Genomic DNA, 19058 nt, shown 5'->3' on the forward strand with positions numbered 1-19058 from the left:
TGTTCTTTGGGCGTTTGCAAGTAATTCATTGTGTGGTGCTGTACGAATGGTTTAAAAATACACTCATTGTTTTAAAAGTGTTTTACAAGCCAACCTTAAGTAGCAAAGTAACAAAGGAACCCTGTGTATATTTCCATTAGTTCCAGCAGTGGGCGATGTCTGCAAAGGGTTCTGTTTCAAACGTCGTCATAAATACGTTTTGTAGCCACTTACAGCCACTAGATGGGGCTATGATCTAACATAAGTTCAGACGCCACTAAGAACTCGACCACAAGATCATATAGATTATTGTAAATACTAAACTTTGACCTGTAAAATAATATAAATACAAGACATAAAGATAACCTATTTCAGCACGAAGCTAAAAGGAAAACCTCTACCACTGATTAAAGCCTGGTAGAACAGCTCCATACTGTATCATGTGTCTAGTTATCCAAGGACACCTGTTAATGATTGAAAAAACATCTAAGCATAATATTTGTATTGGTGATTGGATGAAACTAATATTCTAGACAGTAGCAGTGGGACATACAATTCTTAATGTTTTACCTTAAAGTAGTACTGCATTTTATTTAAAAAAAAGGAACAATGTAACAAAACAATACCACCTTTGTACCACCACTGTAGTAACAAATCCTAAAAGTAATCCACCCAAAATTTGTACCCACTTCATACTCATCATGTAAGTAATGACTGTATTCTACACTTTATGCTTTACACGCAATGACATGGCTGGCCTGATAGACACCATTGGCTGGCCTTATAGACACCAATATTGCGCTCTAAATGAGTGTCATGCCCTATGCCCAGCTGCAAAGGGTCAGCACACTGTCTTCAGAACAGCTCTTTCCTCTTCCTCTCCTAAAGCCAGAGGAATGTGACGAGCTCAAAGCCACAATGGGCCACCTGAATCTATGAAGCAATGTTGCAGTGAAAGACTTGGACAAAGCAATATCACAGTACATGCCATCTGAAAGGATAAGTTACCTTACCTACTTGTGGAAGAAAGCAACAGACAGTACTAGGAATCAGAATTAGACCTGAGCACAACAGGTTTCACATCTTGTGATCAAGAGATCAAATAAGAATCAAAAATATACTTTTAACAGTAAAGATAATGCCACAGATGCAATGGAAGTTGCCTTTTTATGAATCACATTTTACTTTTTTTTGCCCTCATGTGTAGGACTAGTATTCCACAACCAGTTCTGAAGTTGAACGATGACATGGGAGAACCAGCATAACTGGCCACAGATCAGCCTAACTGCGCAAATTCCACCTTTGCCACCATAGTGAGTGGCATTTGAGTCTAGGCTCTGTTTAACACCCAGGATCAGCACAGGCTTTGTAGCACTCCTGGTTTCTTTGCAATAGTGTAATATAGTGTCAATAGTTTAATACAAGACAGTGTCACTTAGCAATGATCACAATAAAAAAGGAAAAAGAAATAAAATAATTGGATATGCTGCACAGAGTGCTATTTAAAATATATCAGGCAACACATTATTTAGTGGACATGACTGTTATGCTTTGGGTTACTGTTTAAAATGGGTGAAACCAAAAGCTGTTCAGCTTGATGGGGTGTGACTGGTGAGTGAGGTGACCTTTATTTTATAAGAACCAGTCTTGCCATCAATACAACACTGTTACAATGCTCTCTCTGCTTCTACAAACCATAAAAATGATTTGGCAATGTTCTGGTGGCCTTTGTCTGAGCAGCTGTAACTACAAGGATGCCACTTGAATCAAATGAAGGTAGAAGGTGGAAGGTAGAAAGGCTGTCTGAATATTCACTCAGTGTACATGAGCCTAAACAACACGACTCCTGTAAGGTCTAACAACACTAAAGAAAGACAACCAAAGAGACTCATGGGTTGAGTCTGCATGTAAACAATGTAAAAGCATTCAATTTTAATACTTATTTTTTACATCAACACATACATTATTAGAAAGTGCCTTCTTCCCTGCTTATAAAGTGAACAATACTTGAGTTAATAAGATAAAGAAAAAAAATAAATAAATATATTCAATATTTATTTTCCTGTTTGTACAAAATAGGGGCATTTTCACTGGGAAAACGTTTTTTTGCATACAACTTGGTTAGTTACTTCTTTACATGTTGCATGCAGTAACATCTATGAAACAACTCTACTTGAGTTGATATAAATATATTTTGTACTGATAATTTACACATAATTACAAAAGTTTTGTGGAATCTCACCTGTAGTACAATCTGATTATTTCACTGTCAAATAATTTAAGTATGTGTAAGACAAGGTAACATGCTTACAATGTTTAATATTTAATTTAATGTTTGTGAAATATAATGTCATAATGCACACCTTGAACCCACTCACATTCTTCCAAAGGAACTGGGAGGTACTGAATGAAGGAAGCAGCTTATGAGTTTGCTTGTCTCATAAAGAGCCAGTGGTAGACTGGCTAGATATTGAGCATGGCTTTTATTTTCCTTTCTATCAGATCTCCTCCCTGAAAACACTGTAGAGCACACCAGAATGGCAGGTCATCAAAACAACACATGCTTATTAGACACAATAATAATATGCCTCATAAGGCAGTAATAATGACACCTATAATCTGAAAATGTAAAGAGGATTCCACTAGAACAGTGTTACTGCCTGCAGGGGCTGGAGGTGGGTCGGCTAAGACCCAGACCAGTGTTTTCAGTATGACTAAATGATTAAAACTAGATTTAGAAATATATCCTTATGGCTTTTGTTTTGCTTCCCAAAGTGTATTATGAGGTAGCACTTGGTTCCCCTGTTTTTTTTTAAATGTGGATGACAAATTCATAACAGAAATCAATTATAGTATTATAGATACACTATAATAATGAATTGCTGTTTCAGCAAAAGTCTGAACACATTATAGCTATTAAAATAAAAAATTAAGTTACAAGTATGGGCTAACTTTTCTTTTGTTTCCTTGTCCTGCTGCTTTATATAGTGCATTACCCAGTAATAATGACTGCCACTTGTTTAGTTTAGTACATACAATAAACACTACAGAAGTGACATTTTAAAACAAACTACAACAGGAGAATATTCACCATCACTAGCATACTACATAGGTCAACAATTAAAATGCTTGCTAAACCCATCATAGCTAGTTTATATAGATTTTACAAAATTCAAAATGTCATGGCACATAGACACCAGGCACTTTTTTAAAGACAGTAGATTGGAAAGTCCCGACTTATGCAAAGGCAAAGTTTTTAAGAACATTCCATTTTACATTTACCATTGTATTCACAGACTTTATAAGCAGATGTTAGGTTCATCAATATTTTATGCTCAGCTACTATTTTAAAATCTGCCACAATGCACTTAGTGCATCATGTTTTCTTGATACAGTTACTTGACAAACATCTGCATGATTTCTGAGTGTGGTCATATGTACATTACTGATGACTCAGACTCTCTTATACAACACTTTCTATAAAGGGTGTGTACCTGTGAAAGGCACAACCAGGGCCGTGTTACATCAGTTTGTTTTAACACTGCAGCCTGGTGCAGACCCAATGCCCTCTGTACAGGATGGAACTCTGAGCTGCTTCAGGAGGTGCTGCTCCTCTTCCTGGTCCTGGGTCTCTTAATCAGCACCTCCTCCTCCTGGTCACTTTCACAGTCCCTCTCAAACATGGCAATGGTACGCTCCACGTAACCCTCCTTGGGCTTGTCCTGTTCACCACAACACTAATACTCAAAAACAATTGTCTTATAGTATACATATCAGTACTGTTACTGAGAATAGATGTGAAAATAGGAAAATATGATCTTAAATGATTTCTGATTTCTCCAAGCAAAAATAGAAAGGAGATGGAAAGCTAAGTCCACCATTTACTGAAAATATGCCAATTCTTGCCCTGACTCAGGGAAAATACCAGAGTGATTCTCATGACTTTGATGAGATCACATATAAATTGAGAAGATGAGATATGTGCACATTTGAGTGCACGTGAGGTGCTTACTTGTGGTTTCTTCATCATGCGGGTCAAATGATTACACAGCGCTACGATCCTGAAAGAGAACTGTTAGAGAAAACGACAGGCCCGAGGTGACACAGTGATGCGCACCATACAGTAACTACTGTTTTAACTGTGGAAAAATGGTTCATGAGCCACAATTATATCATTAGCCACAAAGAGGTTCTGTGTACCAAATACAAGTTGCTTGGCAGAGTTGGACAGGGTTGATAGAGAGCATTACCTTCCATCTGCGACGGGCGTACTGCTTTCTGAAGTTCTCTATGTTGACCACAGACTGTCTGCGTACCAGAGCTTGTTTAGAGTTCATAGGCTACAGAAAAACACACAAATGCCACATACAGCGGTTACATCAATGATTTACCTGTAATGGTAATCAAAAATATAATGAATATAAATATAATAATCCTATACTGTATGACTGATGTTGCTTATAAGGTCCATTTACACCAACATTAAAAATAAGTAGAGAATAGATTAATTTTGACATAGGCTAATGTAAAAATAAAAGAAAAAATAAAAATTCATCACATAATAGTAATCTGTCACCTTTAATTTCAATTTAATTAACTTTAAAATTCACTGAATATGGTCAAGTCTGAAGCTTTTCAAGTCTGAAGATTTTTAGCATGATCTATTCAGGGTATAAAGAAATAGATTACTGTTCACGTAAAACATAATAGTCTCTAAAACAAAACTACAAGTAAAGAAGTGCTGAAAGTAAAACTATGATACTATAATAATATTTGATGCAACACTTATTTAAATATGAAAATAAAAATATAACTATTACATTCAGAAAGAAATAAAAAAATAAGTAAAATCAATACATTAAAGGAGGCAGATAATTAAGCATCATATTGGATTAAATATGATTAAATACAAAATCTGCCTCAAAAAGGGTCAAAGAATAATCAATCTTTCAATCAACTGTGTTCATGAACTAAAGAAATTATCTCCCCTCAGTGAAAAACATTGTTAAAATTTAATAAAACCTAAGTAAATTAAATTTAGTAAATTGTTAGGTTTAAAGTGACTAATATAATAAGATTACAAATGTAAAAGGATGTTGCTTTAAAACTGCTCTAAAAGTGCTGGTAGAAGCTTTCTTTTAATGCTAAATAATAGCTACAATTTGTCTCACATAATATGCACATTCCAAATCTTCACCTTCATAATAACCAATAAAACAAACTATGAATTTCATATATAAATTTCAAATTAAAGGTCATCTACATTTAAAAATTGACATATAAACAAAAATGCACAAAAATGTCATACTTATGTTGGCTTTTTTTGTGCAAAAGAATTAATCACTTAGTTGTCTCCATACACGTAGAAACTCTCGGCATAACATTAACTTTTATGGTGTGAAATTAAGAACTCCCACAAGAATTGAAAAACTGCATGAAAATCTCATCAAGCCTCCATCAGGCCGAGTGTGTGCTGTCTGGCTCAGTGCCGCAGTGGAACTCTCCTCCATAGGCCCTGCTGAGCAGATCCTTTAGAGCCTTTAGAGCCTCACGGCGTTGAGAGCAAGACTGGCGCACTGCACTCTGCTCCCCACCTCTCCTTTCTCGGAGGCCACCACCTCCTGCAGCCAGCGAAGCTCAGCATCCAGCTCCTCTCGAAGAGATCCCAGGTGGGCCTGTCTCTCCAGGTAGCGGACACTGATGCTGGCCAGGCTTGTTTCTGTGGCCCTGAGGTCCTCCTGGAGGTCCTCCCTTGATATCTTGACCTTACACAACTCATAGCGGGCCTGCGAAAGGCCGTGATGCATGTTCTCGCTCTCTGCTTTGTACCACACTTCCTTCTCATTATAGATGGAGAGAAGAGCTTCGATATCCTCTTGTATAGACTCTCGTATCTCGGCCACCCCTTCCAGGCTGGTCTCCACGAGGGAGATGTCTTCCACCACACTGGTGAAGCGCTCAAAGTTGATGTAGGTGTTATTAGGTGGAATGCTACAGTGAGACTGGATGGTGTAGTCCTTCAAGCGCTTGGTCTTCATCTGATGTATTTCGCTCCCTGTGTGGGCTTCTGGGCAAGCGTTGGTGTCTTCCACATGCTCATGGGACTTCAGACATAGGGACCAAATGGAAACTGAGTAAGGGTGTGTCCTGTGCATCTCTTTGGTCAGTCACCTCACTCATTTACAGGCAGGGAAGTGGACAGCGGGGCCAGGCTGCACGCTCAGGACAGTTAGAGCCATGGTGTTAGAGTGATTAACAGACCACTCTGAAGTCAGCTTACTCTCCAGTCTATTTCATTAGTGTGGTTTGTTTAAGAAACACGGAGGAAATTCCATGATGCAAAAAAAACCAAAACATGTACATGCAGGTGATTGTAGCTGTTCTCCAACTGGATAATCTCAAAGTGGGACACACAATGATACCGCACACACACGTGTGGTGATATTGAATAGTTGTTTGACTGTTATGATAAAACAGGCATTGGTACTTTGGATTAGGTTACTGTTGTATGTTAATCTTAAATGTAAATTCTTCCTGTGGCATCAACAACAACAAAAAAATTGTCAGTAATGTCACTGCCTTATGATAGCTGCTAATTGTAATAATAACAATTCACACAACATTTTCATTTACATTTACAACATTGAGCAGATTCACACAATTCACACAAGTATTGAAATCCATGCTGTCAAAGGCAGTGATCAGATGGTTACCTTTATCCATGGGTGGTTGAGAGCACCTTCTATCATAAGTCTCTTTCTGTTAAACAAACACAAGAAATACTCCATTCAAAAAACACTAGGGCAGAAGAATATCATGTGGAATATCCCTGCATACCAAGCACACTCATGTTCAAACATGTATTTCTTTTGAGCAAATGCCAGTTCCAACCACAGAAGATTTGTACCAGTCTTTGGTTCATAATTGATGTATTCATGACATGTTTCAGCCTGTCCTTAAATGGTAAAAGTATTATGGAGGTTCACCTGATATTAGACAGCGTTCTCTACCCATTCACTGCATACTTGAGGGAAAGGATTTATTTCTCTGATACCTTAATTTGACATCTCACCTTGGGTCTTTAGTCAGCAGCTGTTTGATAAAACTCTTAGCCAGTTCGCTGGTGCTGCCGAAGAATTCCTCATCAAACTCATAGTTCATGCCGGAAATGTTTGCCATAGTCTCCTGTTTGGTCTCGCCCAGAAAAGGGGATGCACCACTGAGGCTAGAGGGCGAGAAACCAGCCTTGAGCCAGTGTGGTCTAGCCTCAGCTCAGAGGACGATCTATCCAAACATTTAACATACACTTCCTTTTTCAACACCATGAGAACTAATTGTCAAATAACATTTACATTTTACATTTTTGTGTACCAAAAAAGCGGCTGTGTAAAACAACACAATATTCTTCAACAGTTATGAAGAACAAAGTCAATGAAATCTTGTAGCCCACATCAAACTATATGACTACATATTATTTTATTATACTTTTTACCATGCTCATTTAAAAGTAACAGGTAGTGATATGTCACTGATCTTTAAATGATGTATATAATTTATAGATTAGTGCTTACACACAGGATTCTTCCCAGTCTAAAGACTATGGATACAATATTATAAAAGCCTATGGGAGGTCATTTTTGATAATATATTGCTCAAGAAGTATTTCAAACACCAAAAAATCAACATGATTTAAAACATTACAAAACATAACTGAATGGGTTTTTCAAAGTGATGGGGTGGTGGACACTGGAATTTTCCTTTAATATGAGCTCAGATGGGGTTCTACTTGGTCTAGGTTCAATAATAATCTGGGTTTAACACGCCAGTAACACCTAAGAGTGAGAACCCAAATTCTCCAGTTCACACTTACAGGATGTATGTGATGACTCCAATGCTCCTGTGACACACACACACACACACACACACACACACACACACACACACACACACACACACACACACACACAAAGATTAAGATGAGGAACAGCACTGATGCCTGTTTTATGCAAAACACCAAATGCTAGCCAATTAAGATCACTTACCACATGTCTGCTGGTAATCCCAGAGGCTCATAGTTGACTATCTCTGGAGCTGAAAACAGACCATCAACATAGAGATACTTCATATAACACATCAGTTCAAGGCTAAAATTTGTATAGAATTTCAACTGTGGTTGGTATCACATTCTATTTAAATTAAGATAATTCACTTCCAATGTTTGTCTTGCTGTAAAGGAGCAGTGTATGCTGTACAGTGCAGTATACAGGTGATGAACAAAACAGGTCTTACTCATCCACCTTACCCACAAACTCTGGTGTCCCAAAAATGTTTTTGAATTCAACGCCATCTTCGATTTTATGGGCCAGACCAAAGTCGATAACTTTGATCCGTGGCATGGGCACATTTTTGTCTAGCAGCATAATATTCTCAGGCTGAAAAAGTAAAAAATATAATGCCAAAAATATTGCAAAATTGTAACAAAATGTAGAATGCTTGTGCAGTCACATCACTTTAAACACTTCAAGTTTCTTCTTTTTAATTATCACAAACACCCATACTCTGAAAATACTCCTCTGAACACACACTATTCTGAGGTATGACATGCTCATGAGTCCATAGGTCTCTTTTGGGAAGAGAATGCATGTCCTCTGTGCTGACATCATCATACCAAGCTGGGCTATGCTTGTCTGCTTGCCTTTGTGGTACACCCAATGGGGTGGAGGAGGAGCACACTTAGCACTTGGAAAAACAGGATGGGGATTATCGAGGTGAACAGTATGGGTGATGTCCCTCAGCATGTGTGGCTGATAACCTTGCAATGTCTGAATACTTGGAGTCAGGCCAGGCGACACAGAGCACATGTGAGAACATGAGTCTGGACAGGCAACTCTGCGGTTGACTGGGAAATGTTTTCAATCCATGTTATTCATATCTATGGAAGTTTATGATATGGGAGTTACCAGGCAGGAGCTGACCAATGACAGGTGGAGGAAAAAGATTTCCTCACCCATTACAGGAAAGGGGATTAATGCTACAGATGTACACTCAAGGGCCTTGGGCATATACATAATACTCAGTACAGATCAGTAGTTTGCTATTTAAACAAACAGTAAATGATGTTGTAGCTGATTGCTTGTTTTAAAATTTCACACACAATTTTTTAATAGACCATAAACACAGGCAGCATGTACCATGCTGGTTCCTTGTGAGTTTCCTAAGCTACAGGTGTTGCTATGCAACAGAGTTCACAGTAGGACAGATCCTCTAAAAAGGCCAATACAGAAATGATCTGCTACCATAGCAACAATTCCATTTCCTATTCCTCCCTTCTCCTCATAAGTATGCACAGTACAGTATGTGAATGTACAAATCCTGTGTAGGGAAGCTGTAGGTGTGCCAAAGGCCACTACACAGAATGATGTTGTGAAAAGCTCATTACCTGAGATAAGACAAGGTGCTACTACATCATGCTTTAAGAACAGACCTGTTTTACTGCATTGTAAGGGGTGTTGAAAGGATGAAGTAAGCCTAATCATGCAAAAAATACTAGAAAGACTGCTGCAGAACCATGCCCAAATTAGACTATATAAAGTTCTAGAAAAGGTCCTACAGCAATAGGAAGTGTCTCTTACAATATGTCACATACCTTCAAATCAAAATGTGCAATGCTTTTAGAGTGCAGGTACTGGACTCCATTAAGAATCTGTTTAATAAACTCAGTGGCTTCCTCTTCACTCAGGGATTCTTTGTGGGCCAGGAAGTCAAAGAGCTCTCCTCCAGAAACCCTGAAAACACATGAACATATGTGTTTTTCAATTCAAACATAACATCACACCTCACACACCATCTCTTAAGAGTTTGAAGAGAAATTCATTGTGAAAATAAGTTCACACTACTGAGGTTGAACCTTGCTGAGAAGACATTTGCTGACCAGACTTTCTCACCTTTCTCATATCTATATTTCACTCTCTAATTGCAATCTTAAATAAGGAGATCCGATGACTTACATACATAGAATATATATATTTATCTTGCATATATATATTTCACATATAGAGAATATCTATATTTCTCTATGCACCCCTGTTTTCTTTTCCTCAGTTTGGACAGAGCACTCTCCACCATTTCACTGCGAGTTATACTGTGTATGACTATGTATGTGATGAATAAACCAAACTTGAAACTTGAAACTTGAAAACTTACTGCAGTCTTAAATAAGGAGACTAAGAGAAACATGCACTTCCTCTGCTATAACATGTAAATTTGCTCTTAACAACAGAACTTACTGAAACCTCAGAATGAGCAGTATCATATACCATACATTTAACAAACTCTTTAGAGCAAAAACACTGCATTCTTTGTCTCTAGCTCACTCTCTCTCTCTCTGTCTGTCTCACTTTCTCTGTCTGTCTATCTCTGTCTCTGTCTGTCAACACCCCTTTTCCCTCTTTCCCCTTGTGTCACCCTCACTAAGAAGATTCTTGACTACAGTACAGTAGCCCTAGATCTTCAGTTCATTGAAGACATTTGAAAGACATTTACGTAAACATACATGCATCCATGTCCACACATAAACGACTGATAAATGAGCACTTATTTATCAATCATGTATATGTACAAAAAGAAAACCCTTAAAACTAATTTACCTTGCCAGCTACATGCATCTTTTTCTCACTGTGTATTGCCAGTACCATATCTCAAAAGGGAGCGTATCTATGTTCCCAGGTTCCTAAGTTCCCAGGATCCTGTGGTCCCAGGATCCTATGTTCCCTGTTCCCCAAGTCAATATTCTGCAAGCTCACATTAACCCTGTTATATATATATATATATAAAACTTCAGAACATAGAACCCTGGGAACATAGGAACCTTTGTCATATTCCCATTATGTGCTATATAAATATGAGGAACAGGGGATACTTGGAACATAAGACTCTGGGAAAATAGGAATGACCTGACACAGAAACCACTACAGCTTTACAGCATGTGGCATAGGCTAGGGCCAGATAAGGAATTCAGTTCTACAGCTGCAATATGACCTGTATGGGCTCTCTGTGCAAAAGTGACTCACAGCTCCAGTACGAGCACCACATCGGTGCGGTTCTCGTACACGTCGTGCAGTGATATGATGTTAGGGTGTTGCAGCTGCAGGAGGATGTCCACCTCCCGTTCGATGTCATCCCGCCGCACACCACGCCTGCTCGCTCTGCTCTGTCGCTTCTTGATGAACTTGGCAGCATACTCCACACCAGTGCTCTTCTCCTTACATCGCTTCACTATAGCAAACTGCCCACTGAAAGACAGGACATCCAACCGTTACAACTGACACAAGCAATTATGTATGTATATTTGATGAGCTGGGCATGGAGGAAAGGGCTAAATCCTTCTCATTTTACATTTATTTCCACAGGAAATGAAATACAATACAATCTGTGAAAGGAAGTTTGAGCAATTTGGACATTAGCCTCTTTAGACCAAAACGATCCTCTGAGATCATTGTGTAGCGAGAACTATTTAACCTTTCAATGCACTAGGAGTTCAATTTCATTGACAAATATCTGGTACACCAAGGCAGAAAACACTGCTGTCTAACAGTTACTTCCCACATACTGTGTAATCAATTCCATATACAAACAAGTGAGATTAGCAGCAGAACAAAGCTTGAAACTTGAAACAGTTTGTGGTCAAAGCATGACTGTAAAGCTCCATGGTCTGTTTAGTTAAAATGTCCTTATGGCTTCAAGGCAATTCTGTGATGTACGTCAACAAAAGAATTATTCACCCAGTGTCACAACCAAAATTGGGAGAAAAACACCTCCCAGAGAGTGAGAGTTTTGAGGGGAAATCCTTCAGCTAGCCAGCATGACATGAGAGGTATGCAGTAGGAAGAACACACACTTACAGAGAAGTAGACGAATGCCTTCCTCCTACTCAGTATATTACTGAGTCAAGCATTCTGTTATTGCTTTGTTTCACATTTCTTCCTAGTATTCAATCTCATGTCTAATGTAGAGAACTGCAAATACATCAAATGCATCAAATATCTATTGGTCAATATCATACTTGGCAGTTTAATTATCAGATCAGACAGGATTTCTTATCTCATGCATGTTGTATAGTTATAGAGAGATGTCTGTTGTTCACCTTGCAAAATAAGAAAATAAGTTGTGTGGTTCAGTGGTCAAAAAAAACCATCCACCTGGAGCACCAAAAAGGGAACTGAATACAACTATGGGCTTAGAGGATAACTTCATTAATAATTCATACCATGCACTACTGGGTCCCTGCTGTCACATTTCTAGGTCCTATTATTCTGTCATTAAAATCATTTCTATTATTAAAAACTAAACAAGAAGACTATAGAAAATGTTTCTCTTTCTTCGAGTTAATGATCCTGCCTCTGCATTTATGACAGCCTGCATCACTAGAACACTCAGTGGGGTGCAGGAATAAGAAGCTCCATCAGAGCTGACTAAGCAGGCATACCTCTGATGTTGAAACTCATTACACGTCCACCATCTTGTCTATCAGTCTGGACCATTTAGACAGCGCCACTAGTGCTCACTCCAGATGGCCCACCAAGTCATGGAGGTATCATGGAGGGGTAGAGCAGGACAGAGGGATTAGAAGGATACAGAGAGCAGGAGACAGGGTGAAAATGGGGGATTTATCCTGCCTGAAATGTTCTCTCTCTCGAGAGAGAGAGAATCAGTCTGGAGATTGTCAGAGGCTGACCATGACGCACTTTAAAAACATTAAATGCTGCATGTTTCTGTGGGTGGAGGCATAATTATGAAATGATAAAAGCATACTCTTCAACATTAAAGTAGAAGTGCCACGAATCCTTTTCAGGGTGTTGTCACAGGCACTACATCACGTTGTATTTTTATCACTTTTCTTACTCGCCCACCATCTCTGTCTGAGGTCCCTGAACTTGCTATGTGCTTGGTCGCCATGGATTAACAGAGGGAGCAGATGATTAAGGGATGAGTACAACCATTATTATGTGCATTTCAGATAGGGCTCTGAGTGAAAGTCAGTATGGCTCTATGTGCTATCAGGGTAGCTGAGTTAATTTTAACCCAGTCACTGACCCACTCCACTCTCACCTGCCAGCCCTGCTTTGGGTGATGTGTTGATGGTCTGCATGGGGGCTCTGAGAGGGGCCTGGATTAAGTCCTGTCCCTTGACAGGATCACAGTTATACACATTCCAGTTAAGTTCCACTTAGTCTAGCCTTTGTTTCTAAAGAGTTCTCTCTGCTGATGTTTTAAGACTGCCATTTTTAGGGACACACAGAAATGTACTGTTCATGTTTCTGATTGGTGCAAGTTTGCAAGTCTAGATATAACACATATGCCTGCTTATATGAATATACATAAACACTGATTAACTTCAAAAATCAAAGAATTGTTAAAATGTATGTTATTTTGTTTCAAAACAACGGAACAGCTGTGTATTGCTTTTGGGCAAATGCTGTAGTGATGCAATAATTTGCAGTAATTTATTCTAAAACTTGATTATCAAATTATTGTTGGCAGGATTATTATTAAATACACACACACACACACACACACACACAAACACACAGACTTTACTCTATGAACTTCATGCCACTTTTGGATCAGAGGGGTGTCCACCTGGAAACAATGGGATGGGACTGGCTCGTCCTCCCTTTCTCTCCCCACACAGTACAGAGCTGAAGATGAAAACAATACAAGATTCACTCACAAGCATGCCAAGTAAAGCAAACCAAAACAGGCTAGGCTGGAATATACTGCCTTAGGGCTGGCCTTCTCTGAGTGAATCTGGGGAAAACACAAACCTGGGGTTTCAGAGGGACTATGCATCTCAAATGTTCTTTTCATCTATTATATCTGCAACACAGTTCCACCCCAGGGACCATTCTACAGCATTTTTGCTAGCAAACAAGTCACTCATACATGGCCATGTCTAAGGACTCTGACTCCATGTAACAAAGGGGTAAAATAAATGGGGTCTCAAACATTGGGTCATAACAGATCCTCAGAGAAACTGCAATGAGTGAACAACATGAACCATTTCAAGCTTTTCTAAGAAAAGCAGCCACAGAGGCCAATGAACCTGACCTTCCCTCTTCACTATAAACTTTTCGCTGTAAATCACATACTTCAAACACCATGAAAAAAACCCTCCTGTGCTGCAACAAATTGATCTGGACATTTACACCCACAAGAGCACGCAAAATCTCTGTGAGTGCTTCGTTGATGCCGTGGTTCTAAGAGTGGCTGGAGAGGGAAGGAGGCCTCCCATAGCAAGCATGCCGGCTGGCTTCAGTCTGAGGCTGCCTGTAGCCATGACAGCTCTAGGTCTCACTGGACTCTCTGCTCCCAACAGCTGCTTGGTATTAGCATCGCTGAGGCCAGTTCAGTGGCTATGCGGCTGCCTGAGCGGCGCCAACCCAATATTCAAATTCAGCTCTCAATAACACAGCCCAAGGGAAACCCACAACACTACGATTCAGCATAATAAACTGCAACCTACAAGACACACTGTCAGTTTTACTAGCACAAGTCCTCCTCCTTCATAGATACAGTATAACAAATACAACAGAAGAGAACAGAGACTGTCACACACTGTAGGAGATATTGTCACACACTGTATAAGTTTAAATATTTAATGTACATAAAACAGCAAATAAATAATAAAATAGAAAGGTGTAACTATAATTTTCATTTAAACTTATGGCAGTTGTAATCCTTTACAGACTCAGCAAGTTCAGGCATAACAAGTGTATACTAAAACATTGCTTCAATCTGGCTGTCAACACTGCTTTGGAACTAGACTTTCCAAATGGGCCACCAACCCACACAGGTCATTATCCCACCCACGCAGATGTACTTCACATTGCCCTGTACAGAAATCAAACTTGACTTCCTCTCACTGCCTGTTTAATATTCAATCATTCTGTTTCAGCACACCATTTCAACACAACCCGTGAGAAAATAACATTTGTAGACCAAGAAACTAAGATGTGAAGGTACAGTAATACACATTACATACACGGTAGTATAGACAGTACAGCTCTGTGGAAGAACTACATAGACAATAACTGCTTATGGAGATTTATTGTGCTATGAAGAGATGTCATGTCACAAATACCACTGGATCAAAAATGCCAGCTCTCCACAGCATTGTGGGAGTATTTGTCCTCAACTTTAACTACCAAACACGTTGAAGATCCTTGATGATGAAACAGAAAGTGGTATCTTAGTTCAAAGTGTCTAGTTATTGGAAATATGCAACAGTAGTCAAGCCTTGCAGTAAGATAAGGCAACCACATGTGGCCTATGAATGCTGTTAATTAATCATCATGTGGCATGTGTTGTGACACTCTCAAAAATGCACCATAAGCTGCCTGAGGAAACTCTGAGGTGAGATCACATGTAGAAAGCATAAAGGGACTTGTAAAATACACCATAAGAACCCCTTATTCAAAAGAAGAAACAAAAACAAAATGGGGAAGAACATGTGGGACACTGATGTGACAAAATTTCCTTTAACAAACCATCAGCACTGGGTACAGTGTGAAGGAACGAGATGCCTTGTGTTGAACAGCACAACTAGGTCTAATAGCTTAAAAGCATGTGTCAAGGTACCCAAACCAAAGATCCAGGACTTGCTTTGAAGGATTAAAATAACTCATATCAGTGATCTCTCTCTTCCATGTCACTTCCTCCCCTTGCTTAACCACAAGTGAAAAAATGTCATGAGTATTTCTTTTTCTCACAAAACAAGTTTGTCTAAATCCACAGAGCAAAGTTTTGTGCAGAAAACCTACTTAAAACCTTGAACACATTACAAATAGAATTAATGAAAATAACATCTCAAAAGAAATTTATTAATAGATTTAGTTCTGGTGCAGCATACTGAAATAGGGTGCAGATCCTTCAGGGAGACTCTGCACAATGTCATGTCTGCAGTCTGCTTTTAGGAGTTGTGTAAGGTCCTATTTGCCCCCCACACTTCGCTTAAGTGATTCATGAAGTGACATGACAAGCAGCTCCAGCCTACAAGCACCAGGAACACACTGAAACAGTGGCTTAAGGCAAGGAGCCTGGCTATGCATTAATACTTCACATACCTACTCTTCATTCTAAGTCTTATCTTTTCCCTTTCTGAGCTTTACATTTTCTCTTTGCCTGTTTGTCTGTCTCTGTAAAATAACTGCATGTTTGCCACATACAGTAGTGTGAAACCATGTATGTTTCCGCTTTCACTTAAGAGATGAATGTGTTCAGTCTAATTTCCACTACAAAGACAACATACCCCCATTACATGGTGAGAGTTTATATGCTGGAAAAACCCATTTAAAGATAATTAAACCTACTGGCCCTTGAATGGAAGAATGCAAGAGTATCTGCCCTTTCAGTAGGTGCTACTATGAAATCAGATCTATCTTGTAATGAGTTTTATCTCATAAATATTAAGGTTTTAAGATTTGGCACTACAATCTAGAAGTTACTACTGTCACAATGTAATCTGTTAACATCTCCTCTACAAGCAAGGGTGTGTCAAGACAATTACTTGTAAATGAGGGAGGGAACATAGGACACAAAACCAGTCAGGTAGAAGGTGGTAGGGATTCTTATATTTTCAAAGCAATAACAAACATCCATCAGCGTATCCATCAGCTTTAGACTTATAAAGATTCAAATTTAGATAGGTTAGCTTTGGTCAGAATCTGTGTTTTCCACCTCAGCTTCACCCAGTGCTGCCTTTCAGAAGCTCTTCTTCATGCAAAGGTCAGGAGGATAGGACACCCACCTAGGTGTTAAGTTACACCTTTCCTGAAAGCTAACAAGCAATTAAACACTATAACCCCACTTCCCTTATGGATAGATTTATAAGTTCCTTCTGATGAAAAGGTACTAGGAGTAATGTTTTTACAGTTGATATTTTGTTAACTTAGTTTAGTTTAGGTTAGCTTAGTTATGAGAGCTGGACTTGCTTGTTTTGGGCAGTTTTGTGGTGGAGTATGCTTTACAAGAGAGAAAAAAGTCAATAAGGAGTGCCAAATGAAGAGAAAAAACAATTGGAGTGAATCTTTTCCTGACTATCATGAACTGGAAATGAGAACTCGTATATTAGTTAATGTAATATCTCTTTGGAATTTTCATTTTACAGATATGCTGTACTCAATGTGCATGTATACTAGAAGTTAGGATAGTGTCCATTAAAAGAATACAACCAGAGAATGTTGTTGAACAGAGTCAACAAATTATATGCTGCCAAACTTCTCATGTTACTCCAGCTATGACTACTTGCAGCCCTTCCCTTCACAAACATCAGCAAAGCATTTGTTAGACTTTGAGCACACTCTTTGGAACCATCCTTAAAGCACACACTATGATAAAGGTTCACGACAACTTGTACTCCACTTTCTGGGCTGTAGCAGCTGTACGTCATTTCACAGCCATTTATCCTATTACTCACCTTCCAAGCTCCTCTCCAATTTCATAAAAATCTTCTACTTTCTGTTGCTTGAACACAGCCATGCCCAGTGTCCTCATTGATGAAAAATGTATCGTGATAAATGTTCAACAGTTCTACAGGTCCAAATGGTATTCCTTTAGGGTAGCATACACAATTCCAGAGATGCTGTGAAAAGATATGAATTTATATCTGGGGGGGTGTTTTGATGCATTTCAGAAACACAGAGCAGTGAAGTTACACTCATCCAGCCAGCACATGTCCCAGCATGCTGAATGCATACCATCCCATAAGAGCTCTATTAGGCTATTGTGTTATTTAAGGATGCCTATCTTTTCTTCTTGATGTCTATTTGCATGTTAGGACACTCAAATTGTTTGAAATGGAATTTCAAAGTTCTTTACAAAATAATCCTTGTACTAAGTTTGCATCTTCCTGTTCGAAATAATTATGGTTAACACATTTTTAAGTATGATGACTGAGGTACTGTTTATGCCACTGAATATTTTGTAGCATAAAAGAACAGAACAAATTTATGCCAGTCAGTGACAACAGCAGGAAAAAGAATGTATCAGTACACAGAATCCGATCAGAACTGTCTAGAATAGAAAGCAATTACAGCTTCAAAACGTTTTTCTTGCATTTTGAGCACTATCTAACCGAGATATCGGCACCTTCATTTAATTTCCTAAGAACTGAAACTGAACCGTTACGGTGTCGTTATTCTACAGTCAATGAATTAACCACCAGCTGTACAGCCATATACAAGCATGACATGTAGGCTATAATATCGTAACGTACGTGGTAACTTTCAGGCAGTTTGAGATAAGGCAGGCAGATGAGATAATTATTGTAGCACGTAAGTTATAGTGAATTTGCGTCGTTAACATGTCACCTCAAGTTTCTGTCGGAACGCTTCATTAGCATAACGATGTCATTACTTATAACTTATTCGGAAAACTTAGTCATAACCTACGGCTATAAATTATAAATCATAAAATAAAATGCCTTACCTTAGTTGTTCATGTAACAACACTTTCTAAAAGTAGTATATTCGGGGCGCAACTAAAGGTAGTCGCTGGCGGTTCATTCACAGCGCCCCACTGCTCGCACTTCAAACTGTAGCTATGACGACTTGTTCAATACACGCGCTCGTTTTCCATATCAGGGTCCGCTCGTGCGCCACCTGTTGCGCTAGACGCTCAAGCGCGCTAAATTTTATTCTGCTGCAAGACGCCGGAACAAGTACCTTCAAATGTTATTAAAGTGAGTCACTAGAAAATAACCAAGATTTAATAACGCCCGTGAAGTACTTGCATTTGAGTATAATTTGGAATGAACTATTTTCGACGTAAAATCCTCCGCCTCAATTAGAGGCCTATTTATTTATATTTATAGGGCACATTTTTGCTGTATGTTGGATTTCATCTGGAAAGGACATATTGGCTAATCACCGCAAAATTACTTTTGTAAAATTCACGCAGCCGTGTGTATTAAGCATAGCAAGCAACATTGCCATCTCCAGGAGAAAGAGGGCATCGTCAAAACAATATTAATGGATTTTCTTCAACTGTTCGGCTTCTCTCTCGCACTAATAAGTTCAACTCAG

The 19058-nt window shown here is 38.9% G+C and overlaps 1 protein-coding gene across 3 annotated transcripts; it reads right to left on the minus strand.

Annotated features, from left to right (window-relative positions):
* Positions 1-1887: 1887 nt before the first annotated feature.
* dapk2b (death-associated protein kinase 2b) lies at positions 1888-18600 on the minus strand. Of its 3 annotated transcripts, XR_014123099.1 has the most exons (14): positions 18463-18600; positions 17453-17617; positions 11049-11270; positions 9626-9764; positions 8282-8411; positions 8022-8070; positions 7850-7876; positions 7052-7204; positions 6693-6738; positions 5574-6083; positions 4230-4319; positions 3992-4051; positions 3474-3701; positions 1888-2499 (listed from the first exon to the last, which is right to left on the minus strand). XR_014123099.1 is itself a non-coding variant. In XM_027003297.3 (13 exons), the coding sequence occupies exons 2-13, from the start codon at positions 17527-17529 to the stop codon at positions 3576-3578; spliced, it is 1629 nt and encodes a 542-aa protein (XP_026859098.3). In that variant the 5' UTR covers positions 17530-17617; positions 18463-18600; the 3' UTR covers positions 1888-3575. The 3 variants fall into 3 exon arrangements, 2 of the variants coding, with proteins under 2 accessions (XP_026859098.3, XP_026859099.2); XM_027003297.3 differs by having other exon boundaries at positions 1888-3701; XM_027003298.3 differs by lacking the exon at positions 5574-6083 and having other exon boundaries at positions 1888-3701.
* Between the last annotated feature and the right edge of the window lie 458 nt (positions 18601-19058).

This window comes from Electrophorus electricus, chromosome 4 (genome assembly GCF_041902795.1).
Source record: "Electrophorus electricus isolate QZ-2024a chromosome 4, ASM4190279v1, whole genome shotgun sequence".
Taxonomy (NCBI): domain Eukaryota; kingdom Metazoa; phylum Chordata; class Actinopteri; order Gymnotiformes; family Gymnotidae; genus Electrophorus; species Electrophorus electricus.

Coding starts and splice junctions, on each gene's coding strand:
- dapk2b (XM_027003297.3), bottom strand. CDS start 17,529: ATGAGGACACTGGGCATGGCTGTGTTCAAGCAACAGAAAGTAGAAGAT. Junction 11,271..17,452: donor ATTGGAGAGGAGCTTGGAAG/GTGAGTAATAGG, acceptor CCTGTCTTTCAG/TGGGCAGTTTGCTATAGTGA. Junction 8,071..8,281: donor TGGGACACCAGAGTTTGTGG/GTAAGGTGGATG, acceptor GTCTGTTTTCAG/CTCCAGAGATAGTCAACTAT.